The 23486-nt window shown below is 33.7% G+C and overlaps 1 protein-coding gene and 1 long non-coding RNA gene across 15 annotated transcripts; one reads left to right on the forward strand and one right to left on the reverse strand.

The window, feature by feature from the left end:
• The first annotated feature begins 1580 nt into the window (after positions 1-1580).
• LOC111988772 (disease resistance protein RGA2-like) lies at positions 1581-12941 on the forward strand. 14 transcript variants are annotated; one of them, XM_065771015.1, is made up of 12 exons: positions 1581-2090; positions 3700-3969; positions 7596-7712; positions 8074-8182; positions 8842-8933; positions 9046-9292; positions 10444-10517; positions 10963-11017; positions 11432-11544; positions 11625-11753; positions 11981-12084; positions 12221-12941. In XM_065771015.1, the coding sequence occupies exons 2-4, from the start codon at positions 3703-3705 to the stop codon at positions 8098-8100; spliced, it is 411 nt and encodes a 136-aa protein (XP_065627087.1). In that variant the 5' UTR covers positions 1581-2090; positions 3700-3702; the 3' UTR covers positions 8101-8182; positions 8842-8933; positions 9046-9292; positions 10444-10517; positions 10963-11017; positions 11432-11544; positions 11625-11753; positions 11981-12084; positions 12221-12941. The 14 variants fall into 14 exon arrangements, 9 of the variants coding, with proteins under 9 accessions (XP_065627087.1, XP_065627080.1, XP_065627079.1 ...); XM_065771008.1 differs by lacking the exon at positions 7596-7712 and having other exon boundaries at positions 1586-1787; positions 2002-2090; positions 3727-3969; XM_065771007.1 differs by lacking the exon at positions 7596-7712 and having other exon boundaries at positions 1587-2090; positions 3727-3969; positions 9046-9143; positions 9231-9292.
• A 4149-nt stretch (positions 12942-17090) lies between these two features.
• Positions 17091-20072, reverse strand: LOC136066547 (uncharacterized). The gene is made up of 3 exons (XR_010628054.1): positions 19750-20072; positions 19577-19646; positions 17091-18094 (listed from the first exon to the last, which is right to left on the reverse strand). It is a non-coding gene; the product is annotated as an uncharacterized LOC136066547 (long non-coding RNA).
• Positions 20073-23486: the final 3414 nt, after the last annotated feature.

Genomic DNA, 23486 nt, shown 5'->3' on the forward strand with positions numbered 1-23486 from the left:
AGCCAAGTGATAAGAGATAAGTTTAATATCTTCTAAAGGATTACACATAAAGATAGTAATGTGTCAGAGTAATTCTTTTATTTATGTTCTATTTTGAATCCATTTGCTTCTTCCTTGGCCTAAAATGATCCAAACCAGTACCTTGGGTTCAAAACAGTCCAACCATGATCTCTATAACTCACCTGCAAAGATCATCATGTAATCTCCACAAACCATTCTTTGCAACCATCTGCGATAACCTTGGCCTAAATCGGTGCAACCAAACAACACCATGGGTTGCCACCATATTGGGGCCATATATTTTTTGCTGGAAAGCTTGTTTTGCTCTAGTTGCCATCTTCTTCATGGGTTTGGGAGGAACAAAAGTGGAAGAGTGACGAGTTCCGTTGGAGGTGTTAGGCTTGGTGGCAATGGTGGCTGTGATAGTAGTGGCTTTCGGCGAAAGGGGTGGTGGGACAATAGGAATATGATGGGTTATTTATTTATTTATTTTAGGTCACTAAAATAATAAAAGGCATAAAATTAGTATTTAATAAAATAGATGGACATGGGATATATTTTATTCGTGAAGCATAGAGTGAAGTAAGCTTTTGGGATGTTTTACACTGAAGTGTTACGAAAGTCAGATCATTTTCAAATGGATTTGGTCCAAGTCCTTAGTAGCAAGCCCATAAAAATAAGAGCCCAACAGTCAAACGCTGAGTATAGGGCCCGAGACTAATGAAGTCCAAGAGGTTCATGGGCAATCGGCTCCAGACGGCCCAAGATTTTTTAACTCTATTTTTGACCCTAGGGAAAAAATTATATAAAAATGACGAGTTTAAATCATTTATAATTTTTTTTTTAAATAAATCAATATTCAGTGCACAAAACTCCTTTTTTATTCTTATAAAAATAAAAAATATTGAAAAGCTGGGGACGCATGAAAAAAAAAAAAAAAAAAAAAAGTAAACGTGCAACGCCAACGCGCCAGCCAAACGGTCTCTAAGTAGTATTATACCCTTATTTAGATCAAGTAAAAAAGAATTTAGTTTTATCAATTAAAAAGTAAAATTTATGAAATTATTTCAATTTGATTCTCTAACATCCAAGAAAGCCAACTTCATAGGGATGATACAAGCACCTCCATAAAATCTAAGCCACAACACATCCTCAAGTCCATATATTGCATGATCCAATCAAGAGTTTTCTAGTGTGTGTTCGTTATTAATCAACATTGATGATGCAATTCAGGGAAAAAAATTATGAAACATCAAGAAATAGGAATAAAGCAAACTTCAAGTGTTGAAGATGTAAAAACATATGATGATGATATATCCCTCAACAGCATGCATGTGTCTCCAGACCACTAAACACAATTCATTGAACAAACCAAAGCTATGATTAAGAAAAGAATAAACTAATTACACCACATGATAAACATTTATAACATGGTTGAGATGAAAATTCTTTTATCAGTACTTAAAATAAAAATTCTACATCATTTGCTATATTTAGTTATGAGAAAACATTAGGTCAGGCTGGCTAGTTTTACGCCATTCAATAGCCCTTTGCCACGTCACCATCACTTAAATATCCCGAAGGAAGAGAAACAGAACGATTTCAAAAAAAAAAAAAAATCACGCTGTTTTCCTCTGCTTCGCCGCATCTTGTCCTCTACTTTGAGATTGTGGGTGAGGACACTAATCAACAAGGAGACAACCTTATTAATAAAAATAATCCTTCTGATTTTGGGGTTCAAGAAGCTTCTTTAGAGAAAATGTTTTGGACTTTGAAGCTAGAGAGAGGTGGGTCTTTCTTCTTCTTCTTCTTCTTCTTCTTCATCTTTTCTCTTTTTATTTAAATCTCCGTTGTTTGTGCTGAGGAAACCAGCGAAAAATTTGTCAAATTGGATTATTGAATCATAGGGGAGGGAATTTCTAGATTATGTTCCCATCTCTTCTTCTTTTTCATTTTCGTTTTTGTTTTTGAAACATGGGGTTCCATCTTTTCTCCTCATAGCACCGGACCTCCACCCCGCCGCTGTAGTTGCCGCACATGTCGGTCAGTAGCTGGCGCCGCTGCACCGGAGCTCCACGCCGTTGTTCAAGGTTTACCCCTTTTTCTTGATTCTTTTCTGTTTCTTACTTAATGGGGTCTTCGTTCTTTTGATTCTTTTGGCTCTATACTTGTTAACATTATGGGTTTGTCTTTTTCTCATCTGGGTATTGATTTGTTGTTGATTTTCTCTTCTAAACGTTGATGTCTTATGTGGGTGTATATTTGTTATCAATTTGTGATTGTTCTTTTTGTTTACTTCAGGGCTTGTTTCTCTACCTACGATGCTGGTTTGGCAATATGGTTCTTGATTTTGAGCGATTTTTAGTCATATATTGACTACTTGTTCTTGTTTTGACATGAATGTATTATATGAGTGTGTTGTCTAGAATAGAAGGGAAAATTTTGAGTATTTCTTTCCTATTCTGTGGCTTTTCTGTTTTCTGTTGTGGTTGTTTTATTTGCTTTATGTTGCTTGGTATATAGACCACAAAGCAAATATAATAAGATTGTGAGGAGAGGAGTGGAGAGGAGGAGATGAAATGGGTTTAGGCGTTGGAGTTGTTTAGTTCTTTAGGTCTGATAAGTGTTTGAGAATTTTGAGTTTAATTGAGTTATAATTATGAATGCTGGAGTGTATTGGGTTTTCAATAGAAATATGATGTGGCGTTTATTCATTGGTGGCGTAAAGAAGGCTCTTTAAGCCAGCTCCTGACCGAAGGTTCTCTCATTAGTTATTTACTAATATTCCTTTATTATTGGTGTTCTTTTACCTTGTAATTGTTACTTTAAGTGAACAATTGTGATGGAAATGTTTGTGCCATTATAAACTTCTATGATGATGAATGTATTACTTCAACTATTTTCTATTTCATATAACAATTATAATATACTCTCAAATGCTATTGTATCCCGTTTATTTGATATTACTTCAATTTAACACAAACATCTTCATGTTATTGCGATATTATATTATGTCACCCATTAATAGCACCCTAATTGTTGCTTCTTTTTTTTTTTTTTAATTATTATTATTATTATTTAAATTACATTCCTAACCAAAATGACCCCCAAAAAAAAAAAAATCAATCACAAATAGGGTCCTCGCAATGATTAAACCTATTTCCTTTTATTCATCTACTTGTTCCACTGTGACTCTTGGCATGCATTCGTATTCCTAATTTTATTATTACTTAACAGTTAGTCAATTACCTAGGAATTAGCTTCAATGACAAGAGGTACTATGGAGCGTGTTGTGTTGGAAGAGTCTTGGATTGGGTCATACTTGTAAGTCTAAATGTTATCTGGTTCGAGTCGTGCGTTTCACAAAAATACTACGCTACAACGTGAATAGCCCTAACGCACCCAAGAGTTTCCCATTCCAAGAATTATGCGAGTTCAAGTGAACCAGGTCAATAATCACATCAGACCCTTTTCTTGATCATTTAAAAAAAAAAAAAGGCACCACTTTGGTCCACACGGTTTTCCAGTGTGTTTCTTGTGGTGAAGGAAGGGCTTTCCATATTATCCTCTTACTTTCATCAACATTGAAGCATTTCACATCACACCCACCCTTTAGCTTTCCTCGCTCTTTTACTTTCATTGTTCCTTTTTGCCAACTAAGAAGAAATGGCCGAAGCAATCCTCTTTGGTGTTGCACAGAAAATGATTGAAAATTTGGGATCTCAGATTTTCCAGGAGATTGGATCGCTCTTGGGCGTTAAAGATGAGCTTCAAAGCATCAAGAGCGCTGTTTCCAGAATCCAAGCTGTACTTCAGGATGCGGCAGAGCAGCAAAACCACAACCATCAAGTCAGGGACTGGCTCGAAAAGCCCAATGATGTTGTTTATGATGCTGATGACTTGCTGGGTGAATTCTTCACTGAAGCTTCGCGGCGAAGAGCAAAGAGTGGGAATAAAATCAAAAAAGAGGTACGCACTTTTTTTTCAAGTTCAAATCAAGTTGCTTTTCGTATTGAGATGAGTGGCAAAATAAAGGCGATGGGGAAGAAGCTAGATGCCGTAGCAAAAGAAAATAGAGACTTCAACTTGAAAGTAAGCCCGCCAGGGAAATATAGCTTGAATATGTAGAGGGAAGAGACTCACTCATTTGTTCCTAATGAAAAAGTTATTGGGAGAGAAGGTGATAAAGAGGCCATCATAAAACTATTATTGGAGCCTAATGATGAAGAGAATCTTTCAGTCATTCCTAGAGTGGGAATTGGTGGGTTAGGAAAGACCACACTTGCTCAATTTGTATACAATGATGCGTTTGAGCTAAAAATGTGGGTGTGTCTTTCTTTGAAGAAGAGGCCATCTAATGACTTCTCATCGTCATTATTAATATTACCTTTTTGATCCCATGTTAAAATCAGCTCTTCAAGATGCTGTTTTCCACTTATATTTGCATCCTTGCATTCTGAGTTAGCATCTTCTAGTCACTCCAAATGTGTGATCTCTAGTGTTCCTCTGATGTTGTTTAGCTAGTTTAATTCGCCTATGTCATCAAGGTGCTTGAGGTTGCCTAATTCTTTAATGTCTTGAGGTAATTCTTTAAGCCTCCTGCTTGAAAAGACTTTCAATGTTTGCAAATTCCATAGTCTAGTAATAGATTTAGGGAGAGTGATAATACTATTGCTTCTAGAAAGATCAAGGTATTTGAGATGTATTAAGTTCCCTATAGAATTTGGCACCCTTGTGATCTCCAACCCACCTATACCTAATGCACGCAAGCTTCTGAAATTCGAAGTAATTGTATTCAACATTGGCTCATTTAGCCAATTGAAGTAATTTGGTCTTAGAAGAAGCATACGTATTTTTTCTTTTTGCTTCAACCAATAAGCTTAAAGTCTCATTCAAAGAGGAGCCAATAAAAAATGGACAAGATACATGATGAATTTTTTCATTAACATTTTTGTTGTCCCTATCAACGAGCTTGCAGTCTACCTTTGCAACCAATTTTGCAAGATCATGAATTAGATCATGCATTTTGGACTTTAAATTTCCATCCATGTCCCCTACTTCTTCAAAGAAGGACCTCCGAAGTAGATTCTTGAGCTAAAAATATAGGTGTGTGTCTCTGATGCGTTTGAGTTGAAAATTATTGCTGAAAAAATAATTGCTTCTGCTACTGGTACAAAGCCAGGAGACCTTCATATAGATCAATTGCAAAAGCTTCTTTGTGAAAATATTGATAAAAAAAAAAATACTTACTTGTGCTGGATGACGTGTGGAATGAAAGTCTTAACAAATGGGATGAATTGAAGCGTCTTTTAATGGGTGGTGCAAAGGGAAGTAAGATTATAATAACAACACGTGTCAAATTGGTTGCTGAGATTACAAGTCCAGTTTCAATATACACCCTCAAAGGTCTCTCTGAACACGAATCTTGGTCTTTATTTGAACAAATAGCATTTAGAAAAGGACAAGAGACCAGCAATCCTAGACTAATAGAAATTGGAAAGGAAATTTTAGTCAGATGTCAGGGTGTACCCCTTGCCATAAAGTCCATTGGAAGTGTATTATGCTTAGAGAAAACTGAGCCTAAATGGTCATATGTCAAGGATAATGTGCTTGCAAATATACTTCAACCCGGGGATGACATATTTCCAATCCTAAAGTTGAGTTATGATCATTTGCCCTCACATTTAAAGAGTTGCTTTGCTTATTGCTCTGTGTTTCCAAAAGATTATGAGATAGAAAAGGAAATGGTGGTGCAACTATGGATAGCGCAAGGGTTTATCCAATTGTCAAACACAAAACAACAATTAGAGGAGGTTGCTAATGAGTACTTCAAGGATCTGCTTTGGAGATCCTTCTTTGAAGAAGTAGGGGACATGTTTGGAAATTTAAAATACAAAATGCATGATCTAATTCATGATCTTGCAGAATTGGTTGCAATGGTAGATTGCAAGCTCGTTGATATCGACAGCAAAAATGTTGATGAAAAAATTCATCATATATGTTGTCCATTTTTTATCGGCTTCTCTTGTAATGAGACTTTAAGCTTATTGGTTAAAGCAAAAAAAATGCGTACTCTTCTTCTAAGATCAAATAAGTATTGGTTAGATGAGCCAATGTGGAATACAATTACTTTGAATTTCAGAAGCTTGCGTGCATTAGGTGGAATGGTGATCACAAGGGTGCCAAATTCTATAGGGAACTTAATGCATCTCAAATACCTTGATCTTTTTGAAAGCCATTGTATTATCACTCTCCCTGAATCTATTACTAGACTATGGAATTTGCAAACATTGAAAGTCTTTTATTGCAGTAGGCTTAAAGAATTACCTAAAGACATTAAAGAATTAGTCAACCTCAGGCACCTTGATGACAATGAATGTCAATCTTTGAGTAATATGCCTCGTGGATTAGGGCAACTGACTTGTCTTCAAACATTACCATTATTTGTTGAGAACAAGGACTCTTCTTCCATCTCCAAGCATGTTGGTGGCCTAGGCGAATTAAACCAGCTAAACAACATCAGAGGAATACTAAAGATCACACATTTGGAGCAACTAGAAGATGCTAACTCAGAATGCAAGGCTGCAAATATAAGTGGAAAACAGCGTCTTGAAGAGCTGATGTTAGGGTGGGATCAAGAAGGTAATATTAATAATGACGATGAGAAGTCATTAGATGGCCTCCAACCACATCAAAATCTCAAATATTTGTTGGTGGAAGGGTACGGGGGAGTGAGGTTTTCTAGTTGGCTTTCTTTGCTTGCCAATCTGGTTGAAATAATAATATCAGATGGTAAAAGATGCCAACATTTGCCACGGTTATCTCAACTCCCCTCTCTACAATCTCTACGGCTTAATGTTATGGACGATTTGGAGTACATATCAGATAGTGATATAAGTGAGGAGGTACCTGCTTCATCCCCAGTGTCGTCAACACCATTCTTCCCATTGTTGAAGTTACTTTCAATTCGAAATTGCCCTAAGCTGAAGGGATGGTGGAGGAGTGCATCAATGCAAGATCATCGTCACCACTCATTGCCTTCATTTCCTTGTCTTTCTTATTTAGAAATTCAGCATTGTCCTAATCTGACTTCCATGCCTCTATTTCCATGTCTTGAAGAAGATTTATATCTGAATAATGTTAGCTTCATGCCTTTGCAAGAGACAATGGCAATGGCTTCGTTGCTGCCCCCCTCATCCCCTCTTTCTAAATTAAAGATTATGACTCTGGCTTTTAGAGAGGATGAAGTACCTCTGCTAGATGACTGGCCGTCAAATCTAATGTCTCTCAAGAAATTAGAGTTCTTGTGTTGCCCTGGACTAACATCTCTCTCTGAAGCTGTGCATATCTCACCTCCCTCTGTTCTTTGGCTTTCCAAGGACTTCCGAAACTGGAGTCTCTCCCTACAAGTCTTCAACATCTTACCAACCTGCAAGACCTCTACATTATAGACTGTCCCAATTTGATGATTTTGCCGGGGTAGATTAGCAAGCTCACATCACTTGAAACACTTGAAATTAAAAGATGCCCTAATTTGGCATCACTTCCTGATGAATTGCAATGTCTTAGGTCTTTACAAAGGCTAAAAATTGCAGATTGTCCTCTCTTGGCAAAAAGGTGCAAAAAAGGAATTGGTGAGGATTGGTCCAAGATTGCTCACATCCCTAATATTAACCATACATGCGAATACAATGTACATTAGTTTTTCTAAGGTACATTCTCTAATCTCAATCCTCTGGTGCAATCAAAGGAAAGAAAATAAAATTTTTGGAATCCTATTTTTTAGGTTTTGTTGATTTCCAAACTAATAAAATTTTAGGTTTTTATTTTATTTTTTTATTTTATTTTATAATTTTTTTAATTTGGATTTCCAATATATTCAACCATGGTATATAATTGAATTGGGTTCGGTTTAGTGAAGCTTTGGGTTTTTTGAGGTTTAAAAATCATAAATTTTTAATTTGTCAGCAACCAAACTGTTGAATTTTTTTCCTGAGCTCTACTTTGATGGGTTATTATTATTATTATTATTATTTTAATTACGTTAAAGTACATGCTGTGTTCTGTTAACAGAGTTTTCTGGCCAAGCAGAAGAATTAAAAATATATATATTCTGTGGAAATATGGTGATGGGATGCATTGCTTGGATACTTTCAGGATTTGGGAAGTTAATGTAGCTAAGGTACTTGGTTAGACTCATCTTTATCAATTGTTATTCATTTCTGATTTCTCTGATTAGTGACATTCAACACTATGGTGGTTGAGTTAATTGATTTCCTTCCAAATCAAAGAATCTAAGCATTAGTATTACGAAGTCAGCAATAGGGAACAGATAGGGTCAATATAACATTGCTCACTTCCCAGAGTTGGGAGGGGATGACTAGTTCTTCTTCAGTGTTTTCACACACATTAATTACCAATCCTAATCCTTCTTAGAAGCTCAAATGCTAATGATGTTAATTCCTTCTTTGTTTGTGTGTTGTGATGACTTCTCACTTTATTCAATCCTGAATGTGGAACAAATTGGAAGCTTATAAAAAAATGAGGTGTAAATATCTAAGCATATCCGGAACCTTATGGATAATTGACAAGTGCAACAAGTTAACAGCTTAGGTGATTATCTTGTTTAGTGTTTATTATTTCTTTCCCTCACATAAAATTTAAGTACTAAATATGATTCACACACCCAAGAGGAAAGATGCATTAATCCTCATTTGTTTGTTTACTCTAATGAATTCTCTCATCAAATGCAGAGTTCTTCTCTATATGCTAAACTGACATAAACATAATATTAGAAACTTTGTTATTTGTTTTGTTCCTCACTTATTGGAATGATGCCAGGCAGAAATTGGTGGGAGATGGTCCAAGACAGCACAAATACGGAGATTTAAATGTATTGCAGGAGGATGATGTGGTCCAGAATGTTTCTATAGGTCCTTTTTCCTTTAAAATTCAATCCTCTATACTAATCAAGTATTGAACTAATTTTTGTTTCCCTCAATTAAAAGTAGAAGCAATTTATTGACCATTTGATTCTGTGTGCAGAGTATTGAAAAACGTGGCATATAAAAACAGACAAGAGTTGGTGATTCTCCATGGTGAATGCGTACTGTGAATCTGTGATTATGTAGCCACAAATAAAAGTATGTGCAGTGAATCTTATATATATTAGTTTGGCATAGATAAAGATCACAGCCTGACATTAATAGTATGAGCTGTTCCTTTTCAAGGATGTCTTCATCATGTGCGCATCAGTCTTTTGTTCATATTGAAATATTGCAAAGCTAATCAGGTATAAATTATTAACTCACTATAATTATTTTTTAAGCAAAACAGATTGGCCATGATTCTCAGTTTGATGCTTTCTACTCTGTAATGTGCTTCGCTTTGTAACTATATGAATCATAGAATTTGTAATTATGCTATTCTCTTACAATATAACTATAATCAATTATTTACTTTTTATCTCATTATTGTTTTGGGGAAGGAAAGAACTGTTTTTCATTGTTAGAATTATGGCTAAGTGATTAAATTGACAATTTCCTAATAACATAAGCTTTTGGGAGAATTAGTAATTTATCATGGTCTTCGAGCACAAGATCCTAAATTCAATCCCTAGCTTTATTCTACATCTCATTGAAAATGTAAAAAATCTCCCTTTATCATTAACCTTGGCATATGCTTCACAATACCAATATTTTGAATTTATTGAAAAAAAGAAAAGAAAAAATATGGTAAAGAAGGAAAAAAAAAAAAAAAAAAATTTTTTATCTCATTATTGTTTTGGGGAAGGAAAGAACTGTTTTTCATTGTTAGAATTATGGCTAAGTGATTAAATTGACAATTTCCTAATAACATAAGCTTTTGGGAGAATTAGTAATTTATCATGGTCTTCGAGCACAAGATCCTAAATTCAATCCCTAGCTTTATTCTACATCTCATTGAAAATGTAAAAAATCTCCCTTTATCATTAACCTTGGCATATGCTTCACAATACCAATATTTTGAATTTATTGAAAAAAAGAAAAGAAAAAATATGGTAAAGAAGGAAAAAAAAAAAAAAAAAAAACTTGAGATCTGGTGTCAGTTGGTCAGAGGGATTTAACTCCACTGTTTCTTACATTCATGTATATGTTTTCTAAATTCACTTTGAATTTATCAAATACCAGTCTCGCTCTCTTCATTCTTCCTTTTTGCTTTAGATTTAGTGATCAGTTATTGGATTCTGTATGCAGGAGCTTGAATTTCGTAAATATGAGTATACTAGCATGTCTCTTTTAACCTTGCGGATAATGGGAATTTGCTGCAGGCTACATATATATATATATATAATTTTTTTTTTTTATTTATAAATTTTGGAAATGTGAATGTAAGATTGTAGAACTAGTATTATTTTCCTCTCTTTTCCATTTTTAATTTAATTCTCAAACTTATTTTTGATAGGTTGGAGATGAACACTACAGCTTGGTGTCAGCAACAAGATTACTACCTAGCCTCAATTAGAGCTTAATTTCAGGGTAACTGATTCTTGGACTTCTCAACATTCAACAACGCTGTGAAACATAAGCTTTATGTTCATTTCAAAAGGTTGCAAATATTTATCTTAGTGTAGTTGTTTTACTGGTTCAAAAAGTTTGTGGTGAATTTTTTTTAATGCGTTTCCTATTCTAATTCTTTTTCCTATATACATAACAGTACTTAAAAGCATCAGTTTGAAAATTACTTACTTAAAAGAACTATCTTGAGAAATATTTACCTGGGACAAACTTGTCAATTACAACAGTGTTGTGAGTCCTAATGTTTGTTAGTTTCTCTTCTTCTAAAGTCTAGATGTGTATGTGCTTAACTTAGTGTCAAAGCAATCAGTTCATAGTGCCTGAGTGATTGGTACAACTTACTAAAAAAGAATTAAGTGATTGTCAATTTTATTATTCATATTAGACTGACTCGCTGTTGGTACAGGGCAAAAAAATGTGATCTTCTCAATCAGATGGCTTTTAGGACTTCCTTGATAAAGGTTTGTTTCTTTGGTGCTTCTACTCTGTAAGCATGCAATACTCGTCTTTTAAGTATCCTTACATTCTTGGATATACTTGGCATACCATAAAGTTATAATCTAGCCATGGACAATTTAACTCTATGAAATATCATATGAATCAAGCATAGAAATTCACAGCTTGTCAAAAATCTATCGAAGTGAATCCTATATAACAATATCTATTGAATGGAGAGAAAATTTTTTTTTATCATTTTTCTAAAATTTGGGAACCACAGAAAAATTTATCAACAATGCCAGATAATAATTAGACCTTTTTCATGTTACCCAAAAAAAGAAAAAAAAAAAAAAAAAAAAAAAAAAAAAAAAAAAAACCTTTCATGCATGGTTTCTTTTCTAAATATATTTTCCAATTATGTTCACATTTCCTGGTAGTGGAGCTTGTTGTCTTGATGATAATGGATTTGAGCACAAGTGCACTGAAGATATATTCCGTTTAACAACTTATTCTTTGAACGCCCATGCAAGAATCTGCTTTTAAGGTGAAGGTGAGACCCTTGCACAATTTTACTGAACAAGGTTCTTTTGTTTCTACCTGAATTCTTATGTCGATACTTGTTCATCTTAGAAATATGTGGAAATTTCCTATAGGAAAAAAATTTGTGTGCAAGCAAACATAAAAGCTTTCTTCCAACAGTACTGTCTAGAAGCAGTTTTCAGATACCAAGAGAAAGTGCATCTTCGGGTTTAATTAGAAGTAAGTGACATAACTATATATTTCCTTTCAAATTATGAAATCAGTCTCAATTGGTTAACAAATAGATTAGAGTAAATCCTAATTCTTTTCCATCCAAAGGATATTCTATTGATCAGACGACTTGCATATGAAGTTAATTAAATGATTTCATTTGTCATACTGGTGAGGAGCATAGATTATAATGTGGAGTTTTGTCTTAACTAAGCCAGGTGACTCACATTTTGTAGGTTACATGATAAAAGCCACCAATATCGTCTTTTAAAAGTACGCATTTTCTGCATCAAGAATACGAGTAGGCTTGTGCTTTTGTGCATTAGAGAGGCAAAAAAAGGTAATTGTAGATGCTGATTAAATAACCATGTCTATTTCTTTCTTTTTTTTTTTTTTTTTTTTTTTTTTTTTTTTAAAGATGATTGCTTTGGCATAATATGTTATGCAACTTTTCCCATGACTGCTTTATTGTCCAGGATGCATTAGACATATATAGGTCACATGTTGGAGCAGATGATGCAACCAATTGCTTAGTTCTGCATTACTGGCCTGCAGGAATTCTCATTAGCTATCAATGGTCTTGCAATTGTTTGCTTTACAAGAAGTGCATATTACGAAAGAGAGGAATTATGTCACTAAGATAAGGTTGGAACTTCTGAAGTTAGTTTGAAATCCATGCACTAGTGACAAGGGATAATTAAGATCAGAAAGTGATCATACTGCTGGTCTTTTTCCTACTGAGAACGTCACCAATAACAATTGCCTAGCCCTGGTTTACAAGAACTGCGGATTACCAAAGAGAGAAAGTATAGCAATAAGGTTGGTTTTTCTGAAGTTAGTTTGGAATCCATGTGCGAGTGACGGGGTAATTAAGATTACAAAATGATTCATGCTGCTGATCTTTTCCTACTGGAATTGTCACCAACAGCAATTGCTTAACCCTGGTTTTAGCCATTTCATGATAAACTGAACTTGCAATCAAGGATTTTTTTTTTTTGGTTGGTTTTGGCAAATCTATGTTATTGCTGTAAGGTAGATCATGAGTATTTCATTGGTTGCTTGTATCTTTCTTAGTCATTCATAATTTTAGACATTGGTGTATTTTGGTGAATCCATCTATAAGTACGTCTTTGTACTTGAATTATGGTGAGGAAATTTAGGAAACTCTCCATGCATGGATGGAATTTTGTGATTCAAGTTTCCTACAAGAGAAATTTTTAAGATGCCAGATTTTAAAAATATTATTGAACCAATTTCCTACTTGTCTCAGAAGTTTCAGTGTCTCCTTATCGACAAATGTTTTACTCAAATTTTTTTGCTATAGTGGGTATGCATATATTTGGGAAGCACAATTCTATACTTTGCACTACTGAAATGAGAAAAGCATATCTGTCAATTACTTGTGATTTATAGATAGTGTAACTACTATTATCATCATGTATATACACCATGGGTGCTTGACCTAAATGAAACCAGCATGTAGTTTGTTTGTATTGAACGGATCACAAAGAACTCTCTGATCTCATTCAGAGACCACTGCAGTATAGAAAATAACAGCTACTCTCCAATTGTTATGCATGATCTTCCATGTATCGAAGTGTAGCACGTCTGACTCCCAAATTTCCAGCTCTAGTTAAAGGAAAAAATGTTTGCGTTTGTTCAAAAAGAAAGAAATCTGAGTGGTTAAAGACTATAAGTTTGATATGTACACTTTTTGTTGCTACAGTGAGGGGACAAGCACCCCTTAGGATTCAAACCTGTGAGGCACAACCCGAGCCAAGGGGCTCAGTTGTAAATTTGATACATGCACTTATTATGTAATAACAAGGGCCTTGGCTTAAGGTTCAATGATGCAGAACTCTTGAAGCTGTCATGGTTTTCTCTCAGTGCAAAGGGGTTCTAAAGCTTTACATTCACATATTGTATCGTATGCTTTTGATGCAAGTTGGGGGAATAAAAACATATAGCTTCCATATTTTGAACTTAGTGGCTCTTGCTAGATTTCTCCTTTGGTTTGGTTATTTGGATATGGCTTATAAAATACAAAAGTCTTGGTTTTTTTTTTTTTTTTTGAGAAACCGAAAGCTTTGTATTTAGATTCTTGAAATTATCTTTGCTTTCATTTAAGACTTATAAAATACAATAACTAGTCTCTTGATGACTTATACAAAGAAAATAAGGAAAACTAATAATCACGGTTTTAAAAACCGGTATGTTCAAAGAATTGTTTTTGCTCTTGGTTTTGGTATTGACTAGTTTTAGGAGTTTTTATCGGACTGGATTGGTGCATAGTTTTAAAAAACCAGACCGAAACAGGCAGTTGAACCATTTCAATAGGGAACGGGCATCAATCCGATTGGGAACCAGGAGCAAAAATGGTTCTTAGACCATACTGGTTTTTAAAACCACGCTTAGAAGATAAAAGTGACTTGAAATCTGCCACCTCCACTCCACTTATATGATTTACCAGTCTTTAAAAGAAATTACTTTCTAACACAATTTTTTTTTGAAAGGACAAATTGTATGCACTCAAGAACCAATGTGATGTTAGAAAGTTAATATGCTGATGCAGATTGGTTAAGGAAAAACATAAAATAATAAAATATTTTATTCTTCCTTAACTAATCTGTATAAAATATTTTATTGTTCCTTAACCAATCTGTATCAGATGCTCAGTTCCGTTAAGATTATAAAAAGCTCTATTTTCTTCAACATCCCCCCTTCACAAACCATAAAAATAAAAAATTTCTTCCAGTTCAACATTTGCTCTCTGCTGTTTAGATTTCCATTTATGTAACGGTTTAGTATAACCCCCTTAACACACATTGCCTAATGCAAATCAAGGGAAAAGAAATTCACTATTAGTCTGCTGCCATTTGCTATTCATGGTCTTGGAGGATGAAGGAAGAGCATGAATATCCTTTCCCAAGACAAAATTAGCACTGCCACTAAGTGATAAGATCTCTTAATGACTACTTCCAGATTTCTAGCCAAGAAAAATAGGAAACAAGTGGTAAAAAATGCATTTGATAAGGATTAATGACCATGCAGTTGTTTTTATGACATTGTAGATTACCTTATCCTAATTACCAAAAAGCCCAATAGGTTCATATTACTTAAAAAAAGAAAAAGAAAAAAAAAAGCAATAAGAGTTATAGAGAAGCAAATAGTCTTCTGATATGCAATTATAATAAACAAAGACATTTACCTTAGCATGAGTAACAATTACAACATCCATTGAAAAATACATAAATTCAAATAAATTCATCACCATCAGTTTTGCATTTTAATTCAGATATGGTGACAGGATTTAAGATGACTTTTATCACCCTTCCAATCCAAAATGAACCGTAGTGGGTTTGTAGTCAGTCACCAGGTACTTCACGAGGCAGGAGCACCTTTGCGTATCAACATGAGCAGGATGAGCAATATACTCTGCTACACCCTCCATACTCTCAAAGGTGGATTCCAAGACATGAGTGAAACCTTGATTTTTGTTCCCAGCACTCACATCCTTGCCCCTGTTAATCACATAACATGACCAAAAATTATTTACATAAATGAAGTCTGTTCAAGGTCTTAAACCAGTGTTACAGTCACCAAAGTTCACTAGAAAAATTTCTTGGTGCTGAAGCCTTAGAGCATCATTCCACAAACAGAGTGAAGCTGCTTTTGGTTACAAAAATTTAAAAACATATTATACCCATGATAAGCTAAAAAAGCCATTTTGGAATTTGAAAGAGGTGCACAAAAAGTTCTTTCAGTCTTTCATGTTTTTGACTTGGGGTATACAACAACAATATGAGAAGTCATTGGAACTCTTTCAGGAGATTCTTTATGCTGTAGCATTCCTACAGTTCTTTCCTTCCTTTTGAAAGGAAATGCTGTCTGATTCTTGCTTGGAAAATTGAAAGATATTACATAATAGGATTTGACAGAAGTATGTCATCTACACTGTCTACAATGTCTAAAGCAGAGAATATGTATAATCGTTTTATGTCTATGTTTCTATGTATGCATATATACAAAACATATTGATATAAGTACTAGTCCTGTAGTCCAATTAAATTAGTACTATCCCTATATTGGAATTGGTATGTATTTGGGGGCTTTTATTGTTGACCAGTTTCACTCAGAGAAGGAAAATTATGCAGGTTTGGACCAATGACGAGTATGAGAGTGTGAAGCATAGGGTGGTGGTGAACTCAGAGAAGGAAAGGTCTCCATTGCATTTTTCTTACACGCATCATCCTACACCATGGTGATGGTTGAGCCCTTGGAGGAGCTAACAAGTGAGCAAAATCCTGCTAAATATAGGGCATACAGCTGGGGCAAATTTATAACTCACAGAAAGCGGAGTAATTTCCAGAAACTGAGTGTTGAAAACGTCCAAATTAGTCATTTTAGGATATCAAAGTAAGCTGTATTGTCTTTTGGCATCTGACAAGCAATAACATTCAGCTTCTTGTAGAGTACTCTATATGCTGTACACAAGAGTTGATACTTTGGAAGCATAATGTGACTCATCTCAAGGACGAGCAATTCTGTAAATAATAACTGGTTAATATGCATTAATAAACTTGCCTTATATGGCTAGAAGTTGAAGTTATTGCTTGATGCTGGTGCATCAGCGTAGTAATTTCATTAAACCTGATATTTGAATAAACACAAATTTATCATATCTGGGGTATCCGTGTGCAAGTGTTAATATGTTTTGATAGTTTATCTTAATATCACAATTGTATAACTCTCATTTGAAGTAAAGTTCTGTATTGGACACCACCTTCTTCGTTTACATTCATTTACGTATTAAAATTTTAAAATAATAGAAATGATTAAAATTTTACTTTTTATTCCCTCAAAAAAAAAAAAAAAGTTCTACTTTTTATTAGTTTAAATTTTAATATTCACCATCTGTCATCAACTTAGATACTTTCAGCAATAGTCTTTCACATACATTATGAATTTTTTGAGATAGAAATACACGGCAGAAAATCGAGTAAGAAAAATTAACGTTCTGACTGGGATGACCAAAAAATTAAGTGTGTTTGATCAGAATGCTAGAAAAATAAAAAGGTAAAAAAGCATATTACATTTGCCCATTCTATATTTTCAGTTGTTTTTTGGACTCTGTAAAACTGTGTAAAATGGTCTGCGTGCAACACATATTCTTATTCCCCTATTTTAAATCCAATTTGAACTCATGTTTGTATAAAGCCGCCATAGGCTAGGTGGTGTAGCTGTATCTGTACTATTTAATCTATAATTGACCCTGGCTACATGGCAAAATTCTCACATAAAGACAATTCTCAAAACGATAATTATTTAATCATTATCTTGAAAAAATAACAAAGAAAGTTTAACCTGTATAGCACATTCATAGCTTAGAACCAACAATTCCACTGCAAAGAGACGTATTACTCAAAAAAAGAATAAGCGACTCAAGAAGCAATAGCGCTGTTCCTTATATCATTTCCCTAAGGTACATGGATTAATGAACTGAAAGATGATTACAGAAGAGACGAAAGTCTCAAGGGCACTATCACAGCCCTCATGGCTGAAGACAACAGTCACAAAGTGTCCTCTATTATCCATGCAAAATATCTTCAAATTGCATGGATTGCGGAGATCCATAGTGAGTGACAAGGGATTCTACCTTCACTGGAGTTGTTCAAGCTACAGGTACTGTTCTTGCAATGTCTACTGCCTATCATCCACAAACAGATGGGCAAACTGAAATAATTAACAGGGGAGTGGTGCATTATCCAAGATGCTATGCTGGTGAACATTCCAAGCAATGGTGAACAATGAACATGGCTGCCTTTTACAGAGTTTTGGTACAACACCAACTTCTACGCTTCAACTAAGACCAGTCCCTTTGAAGCTTAATATGGGTATCCTCCACGGCTCCACCTAAGTTGATACAATATGTTCCTTTCAATTCAAACTTCAAAGCTTGAGGCTGTAGATGCTCACTTGAGAACCAGGGAGGCTATTCTCAATCATAATATTATAGCAGCATAGAGAGTGTGTTGCTGGTGATTGGGTGTTCTTTAGATTAGTGCCCTATAAGCAAAAATCACTAGCAACTAGAAGGAGAAGTGGCTTATAAGCTGTTCTTGCCATTTCACTCCAAAACTCATCCGGTATCTTCCTTAAAACCTAAGCTAGGTAGTCATGTTGTTCCGCTACCTACTCTGCCTCTGGTGGAAAAGGATGATGAAATTTGGCCCAAGCCTAAAACTATTTTGCAAAGGAGAATGAAGAAGTGCATGATTAACTACTTAATAAGTAACTCGTTAGTTGATAAGCTGTTAACTGATAGTTAGCCTATGCACAAAATGTGATCCCTGCAGATGCAGAAGTAATCAGAGTATTGTTGGAAATAATACACAAAGCAATAAAAGAAGAATAGAAGACAAACAAAAATAGAATTCTTAGACAATATTTGTCTCCACACTCTTGTTACTAAAGGTTTATTTTAAATTTGTTTTTAAGATACAACCAAGTTATTGGGTTCTACAGATAGTAATGGTAGAGAATAACTACAAAATTTCTTGTGTTTCTTTCTAACTTTCTAGGTTCAAAATTTTAATGAAAGCAGTAGTAATTATTTTGTAATAATGGTAAGTGAGTAAAAAGGATTTTTGTACTTGTTAATAATTTGGCATTACTCGCAAGATTCTTGACTATTATGAAGTTGAATTGAACACACACACATACATATATACACACACACACACATATATATATATAAGCAATTACCAAGTAGCCAAACAATTGCTAACAGTGACTTGTTGAAGGCATTTCAAATTGTGACAATATGAGCTTGTTAAACATCAAGCACCGCATCTCTCACTTTCTCTAGTATTCGATTATAAATTTATCTAATTTAAAAATATTAGTTATAGTATTATGAGTTAGCAATGTGGGCAAGTCTCCAATTTAATTTTGTTAAATTTGTGTGACATTTTTATTATATTATGTATTTATTTTTGTCTCTTTATCTCTGTCACTTATCCACTGCCCCAAACAAACGTATTATAGATTCACAAATCACAAACATTATAAAACATATGGAGTGGAGAAAGAAAAATCATATCAAATAATTGTTTGGTTTTAAAGTTGAAGGAGAGAAAAAATTCGTGATGGAGGCTGGAGGCAGCAGCGGCCGGTGTCAAAGGTGTGTGTGAACTCTCTCTCTCTCCAATTTGGTTTAGGTTGTAACCGTGGGGTGGGTTAATTGGGTTTTAAATTTTTTTGGGTTGGGCTGTTATGGAGGGTGCTAAAGTTTTGGAAGAGAGGGTCCAATCCTAAAAAATTTAAAATATACTTAAAAAACAAATTGGGGCTTCTTCTCAAAAAAATATTTTGAGCTAGGGGGCCCGGGGCCCTTCTGGGTCCGTGATGTCTCCATTCTTGTCAAAGATAAAGCAACCAAGGCTTTCTTTTACATGATACTTTCCAACAGATGCATGAATTAGAAATTGCAGTAGAATGCACTCAATAACAAACATTTACTATACGAATTGTGGTTCTCTGAAATGATCAATCATTTCAAAAGTCACCAATAAAGGTCCTTGCTAGACAAGAACACAGAAGTATATAAAATGTTTTTGTCCAAGTTGACTGGCTCAGTATATTATAATAACTTGGGAGTCTTAAGTAGTATAGTTTAGTAATCACTTGAGGAAAAAATCATGCACTGATCAAACTCCATCATGTCAAAGGCAAAACAAATACAAGAAGATTTTAGAGCCCAAAATAGTTATGATTTAAGAAACATTCATGGCTCCAGATCCTAACAAGTATTAAGCTATTTGGAAATTTACCTTATAGGGCCACAAAACCAAGAAAATAATCTTCACTTTACAAGCACAATTCTTCGAATTGATTTTGCACCTGTTGCAGTATCCAAATTAGCACTTCACTCAAAAAGCTATAATGATAAGAGAATATTTATGAATGAGATAAAAAAAAAAAAAAAAAAAATTCACATATATACCGTTTAAATTTCACTAGGTAATGTAATCAATAAAACCATGATTGTACACCAACTCATAAAATTGGCGGCCACTCAAAATATTACTGCCCAACAGGAAATTCACTGGATTTAAATTGCACCAAAGATCTTAATGAACAAATTTTTTTTTTTTTTTTGAGAAACAAACACACATACACCAGGGAGAGAGAAAAGGATTCTAGTACAAAGGTACATCATAAATCTACTCAAAAGCCATGTTAACTTAATGAACAATTAACTTAAGCTATTCAGGTTAAAAAATATTTTGGGCATAGAAATATCCTCTCAATGATTTGAAACGACTATAATTTTTCTCAACTATAAATCACAGCTAACATGTCATAGACCTCACTCAATGCTCTAAGTGGAAGTACTGCCAGCTAGCTCTAGCTGATGGCAAGCTTATATTTTAGCATCAAAAAGGACTTAGAGCATTCACAATAAGGCTTTTAAAAGCTAAAAAGTCAAATTTTAGCATCCCATTCCACCAAAAACACCCTACAACAAAGATGCTATTTCTATAAATTTTGGCATATGAGCTACAGTAGACTGCCATAGATAGCAGTTTACTGTAGCTCAAATCTTATAACAAACAATATTATTATATTCCTTAGATAAGTGGCATTGCTTTTAATGTTTGTAGATGTAGTTTTTTAAAAAATAGAACTTTTGATGTAGGGTGTATTATAAAATAAGATGTTAAAATTGATAAAATAACTTTTTGAGACGCTAAATGCTAAAATTTTTGAAAGCTTTGATGGGAATGCAAGGATCTCTGTTGCCTGAAGAATAGGTACTCATGACACTAGTTCTTGGAGGCTGCCTCTCTCTTTATCTAGAAATTTCTAGAATTTCTCATGCAATCTTTCTCTTTGGAATTCTTGGTTGGAATGATGAAAAAGTGGGATGATAAAAAATGGAGAGATTATAGAAAAGTAGGAGGATAGAAAAAATTTTAGTTTCTATCATTTGTGTTTGGTTGGGGGTAGAAAAGTGGAGGGATAGAAAACTTTTTTGCTTGGTTGAAAATAAAGTTTTTATAAATTTATCATCATGTCCCTATTAAATAAAACAAAAAGTAACTGTGGGGCCTATGGGCCTGATAGCCTCGGCCCATCATGAAACAGGCCCAAGGCCCAGGCCGAGGAGCATAGGCTATTTGTTGTTAGGGTAGGAGAAAGTCTCTTTTCCCAATCCACGCCGAGGACCACCTTATCCTCGGCCTGACAAAGGTGATTTTGGGGAAAGACAAACCCCAAAATAAGCTATCGCTCTCACATTTAATGCACTCAACTAACCCCCCTGGCCGCATTAATGGGGAGGTAACCCCTTGACAGGATAACGTTGATCAGAGTGAACCACTTGAGTACCGATAAGGCCTCTGATGGGACGGACGACCAGAAAAAAGGCCAATAGGTGATCAACAGATGGAAGGAGGAGATAGGAAGATGAAAACTATAAAAGAAAAGCTAGTAAAGTAAGGAAAGAGGAAAAAGGAAGAAAGAAAAAGGAAGAAAGAAAAAGGGAGAGAACAAACAGGCCTTCTCGGCCACAGGCCAAGGAGCATTCCCCCATTTCTAAAGAAACCCTTAGCCTTTTTTATAAGAAAAGTTCATGCATGGTGGTCGACGGTCAGCACCTAAACCTCTCAACCCGCTCTCTATAAATTTATTGTTTGGGCTTATTGGGCTGAAAACCCATCACTCAGGGTCAATCCAAATTGAGTCCCTACAGTAACATATTATATTTTTAAAAAATTGTGTATAGCACTTCAGTAAAAAAAAAAAAAAAAAAAAAAAAGCAAAATCTTCCTCTTTACATACTGACTTTTTTTGGGGGGAAGGGGGGTGAGATCATTATTGTAACATCTTATTAATTCTTATTAACTTTTCTTCCATTGGTTTATCACTTATTTGGATAAAGTTATGTTGATAACAACTTATTCTTCTTTGTGTGTTTTTTTTAATTTTATTTTAGGTTTTAATTTCTACATTAATTGATAATTAGGTTTAAGAAAAAAAAAATTCTATCCTATTTCCTCACAACTATCCATCACGTTTTCTTTTATTTTTTGTTAAATTTTTTATTAATTTTTATGTTATATTCACATATGATTTTTTTTTTTTTTTTATAATTCAAATTGCATCAAATATTTTTAACTCAAAAATAAATAAATAAAAGTAAATAAATCCCCTTCTTTGTTCTTATTAACTTTTCTTCTATGACTATATCACTTTTTTGGATAAAGTTATGTTTCTAAAAAAAACTTCTTCTTTTTTGAATAACTTTAAACTTCTAAGCTGATTTTTTTTTTTTTTTTTTAAATCTATCCTATTTCCTTATTGCCATCATTCAGGTTTACTTACTTCTTCTTTTTTTATGTCAACATTTTTTTTTTCATTCAATTTATATGACATATTTTTTGGATAACTTCTTCTTCTTCTTTTCTCTCCCCCATTATCAATAATTTTCATTCTCTTACGATTCCTTCCTATGTTGTTTAGAAATCTAACTCTTCTTTGTTTGTTTGTTTGTTTTTTTTTTTTTTTTTCCTTATTACGTAGGCAATTTGATGTTTGTGAAATTCATAGTAGAAGTCTTTATCAAACCTACCATCCAATAGCCTAAATAGGTATGTATTTCTCTTCTTTGTTTTTGTGTGTTTTTTTTTAAAGGTTTTGCTTATGAGTCATAAATGCAATTTCAAATCCATGAAATCTATTATATAAGCCCCTATAAATATTAACGCTTAATCTATTTATTATTTAAGAATTATCAAATTCTATTTTCTCTCCTACAACAAAGGTTCCATATGTATTCGTGTTATGTTTATATATGCGTTATTAGATTAAATTAATTTTCTTAAGTAGTAAAATTTTTATTAATAAAAAGGAGAATAATTGAGCAAAAGCATGATGTTTTAAAGATTTAGATTTTAGCTTCACACCTCCACAAATTAAGAGAGTTTGAATTTAAGTTTAGTATTGATTTTTACTTTTTAATGACACTTTTATGAAGATAGTTTTCTTGAGATTAAACTCTATTAGCTAAGCTAAAGTTTTAATAGTATAAAATTCTATTTCCAATAAATCCAGAGTAAGTTTACAACTTTTGAACCATTGCTATATTAATTTTTGGATAGATACAAAAGTTTATTTGTAGGTATCAACTTTTTTCCCTCTTCCTCACTATATGAATTATCTACAATTTTTAGTTTGTCACTACACTTTTTTGTTATATTTTAATTTAAGTGTTAGTTTATATACTTTTAAAATTTTCAATCCACACACTTGAAAAAGTTTAAGTTTTACAAATTTCAGTTTTTTTCCTTGAGTTAAGAGTTTTAGTTTAGTATTTATTTTACTTTTTAATGACACTCTTATGAAGAGTTTGTTTGTCTATTTGGTTACAAAACATGTGAAGATTTCATATATAATCATCTAAAGCAACTTTACTCCACACATAAGGTTAACACTTATTCTTTCTTTGTTTACATTATGCATTATGAAAGTCAAAATAGTGCTCATAAGCCTCAAATGCCATGTTTTATATCCTCAAAATGCCCATTCCTTTTCAATTTTTTCCTTTCAAAATTAAAGTGTTTTGGTAATAGGTTATACTACTATATGCATACTATCATTAATTATTAATATAGTGACAATAGATAGTTAATGCAGATCAAACTCTTTCAACAATAATTTAAAAATCTATTTTCTAAA

Source organism: Quercus suber, unplaced genomic scaffold (genome assembly GCF_002906115.3).
Source record: "Quercus suber isolate HL8 unplaced genomic scaffold, Cork oak 2.0 scaffold_38, whole genome shotgun sequence".
NCBI lineage: Eukaryota > Viridiplantae > Streptophyta > Magnoliopsida > Fagales > Fagaceae > Quercus > Quercus suber.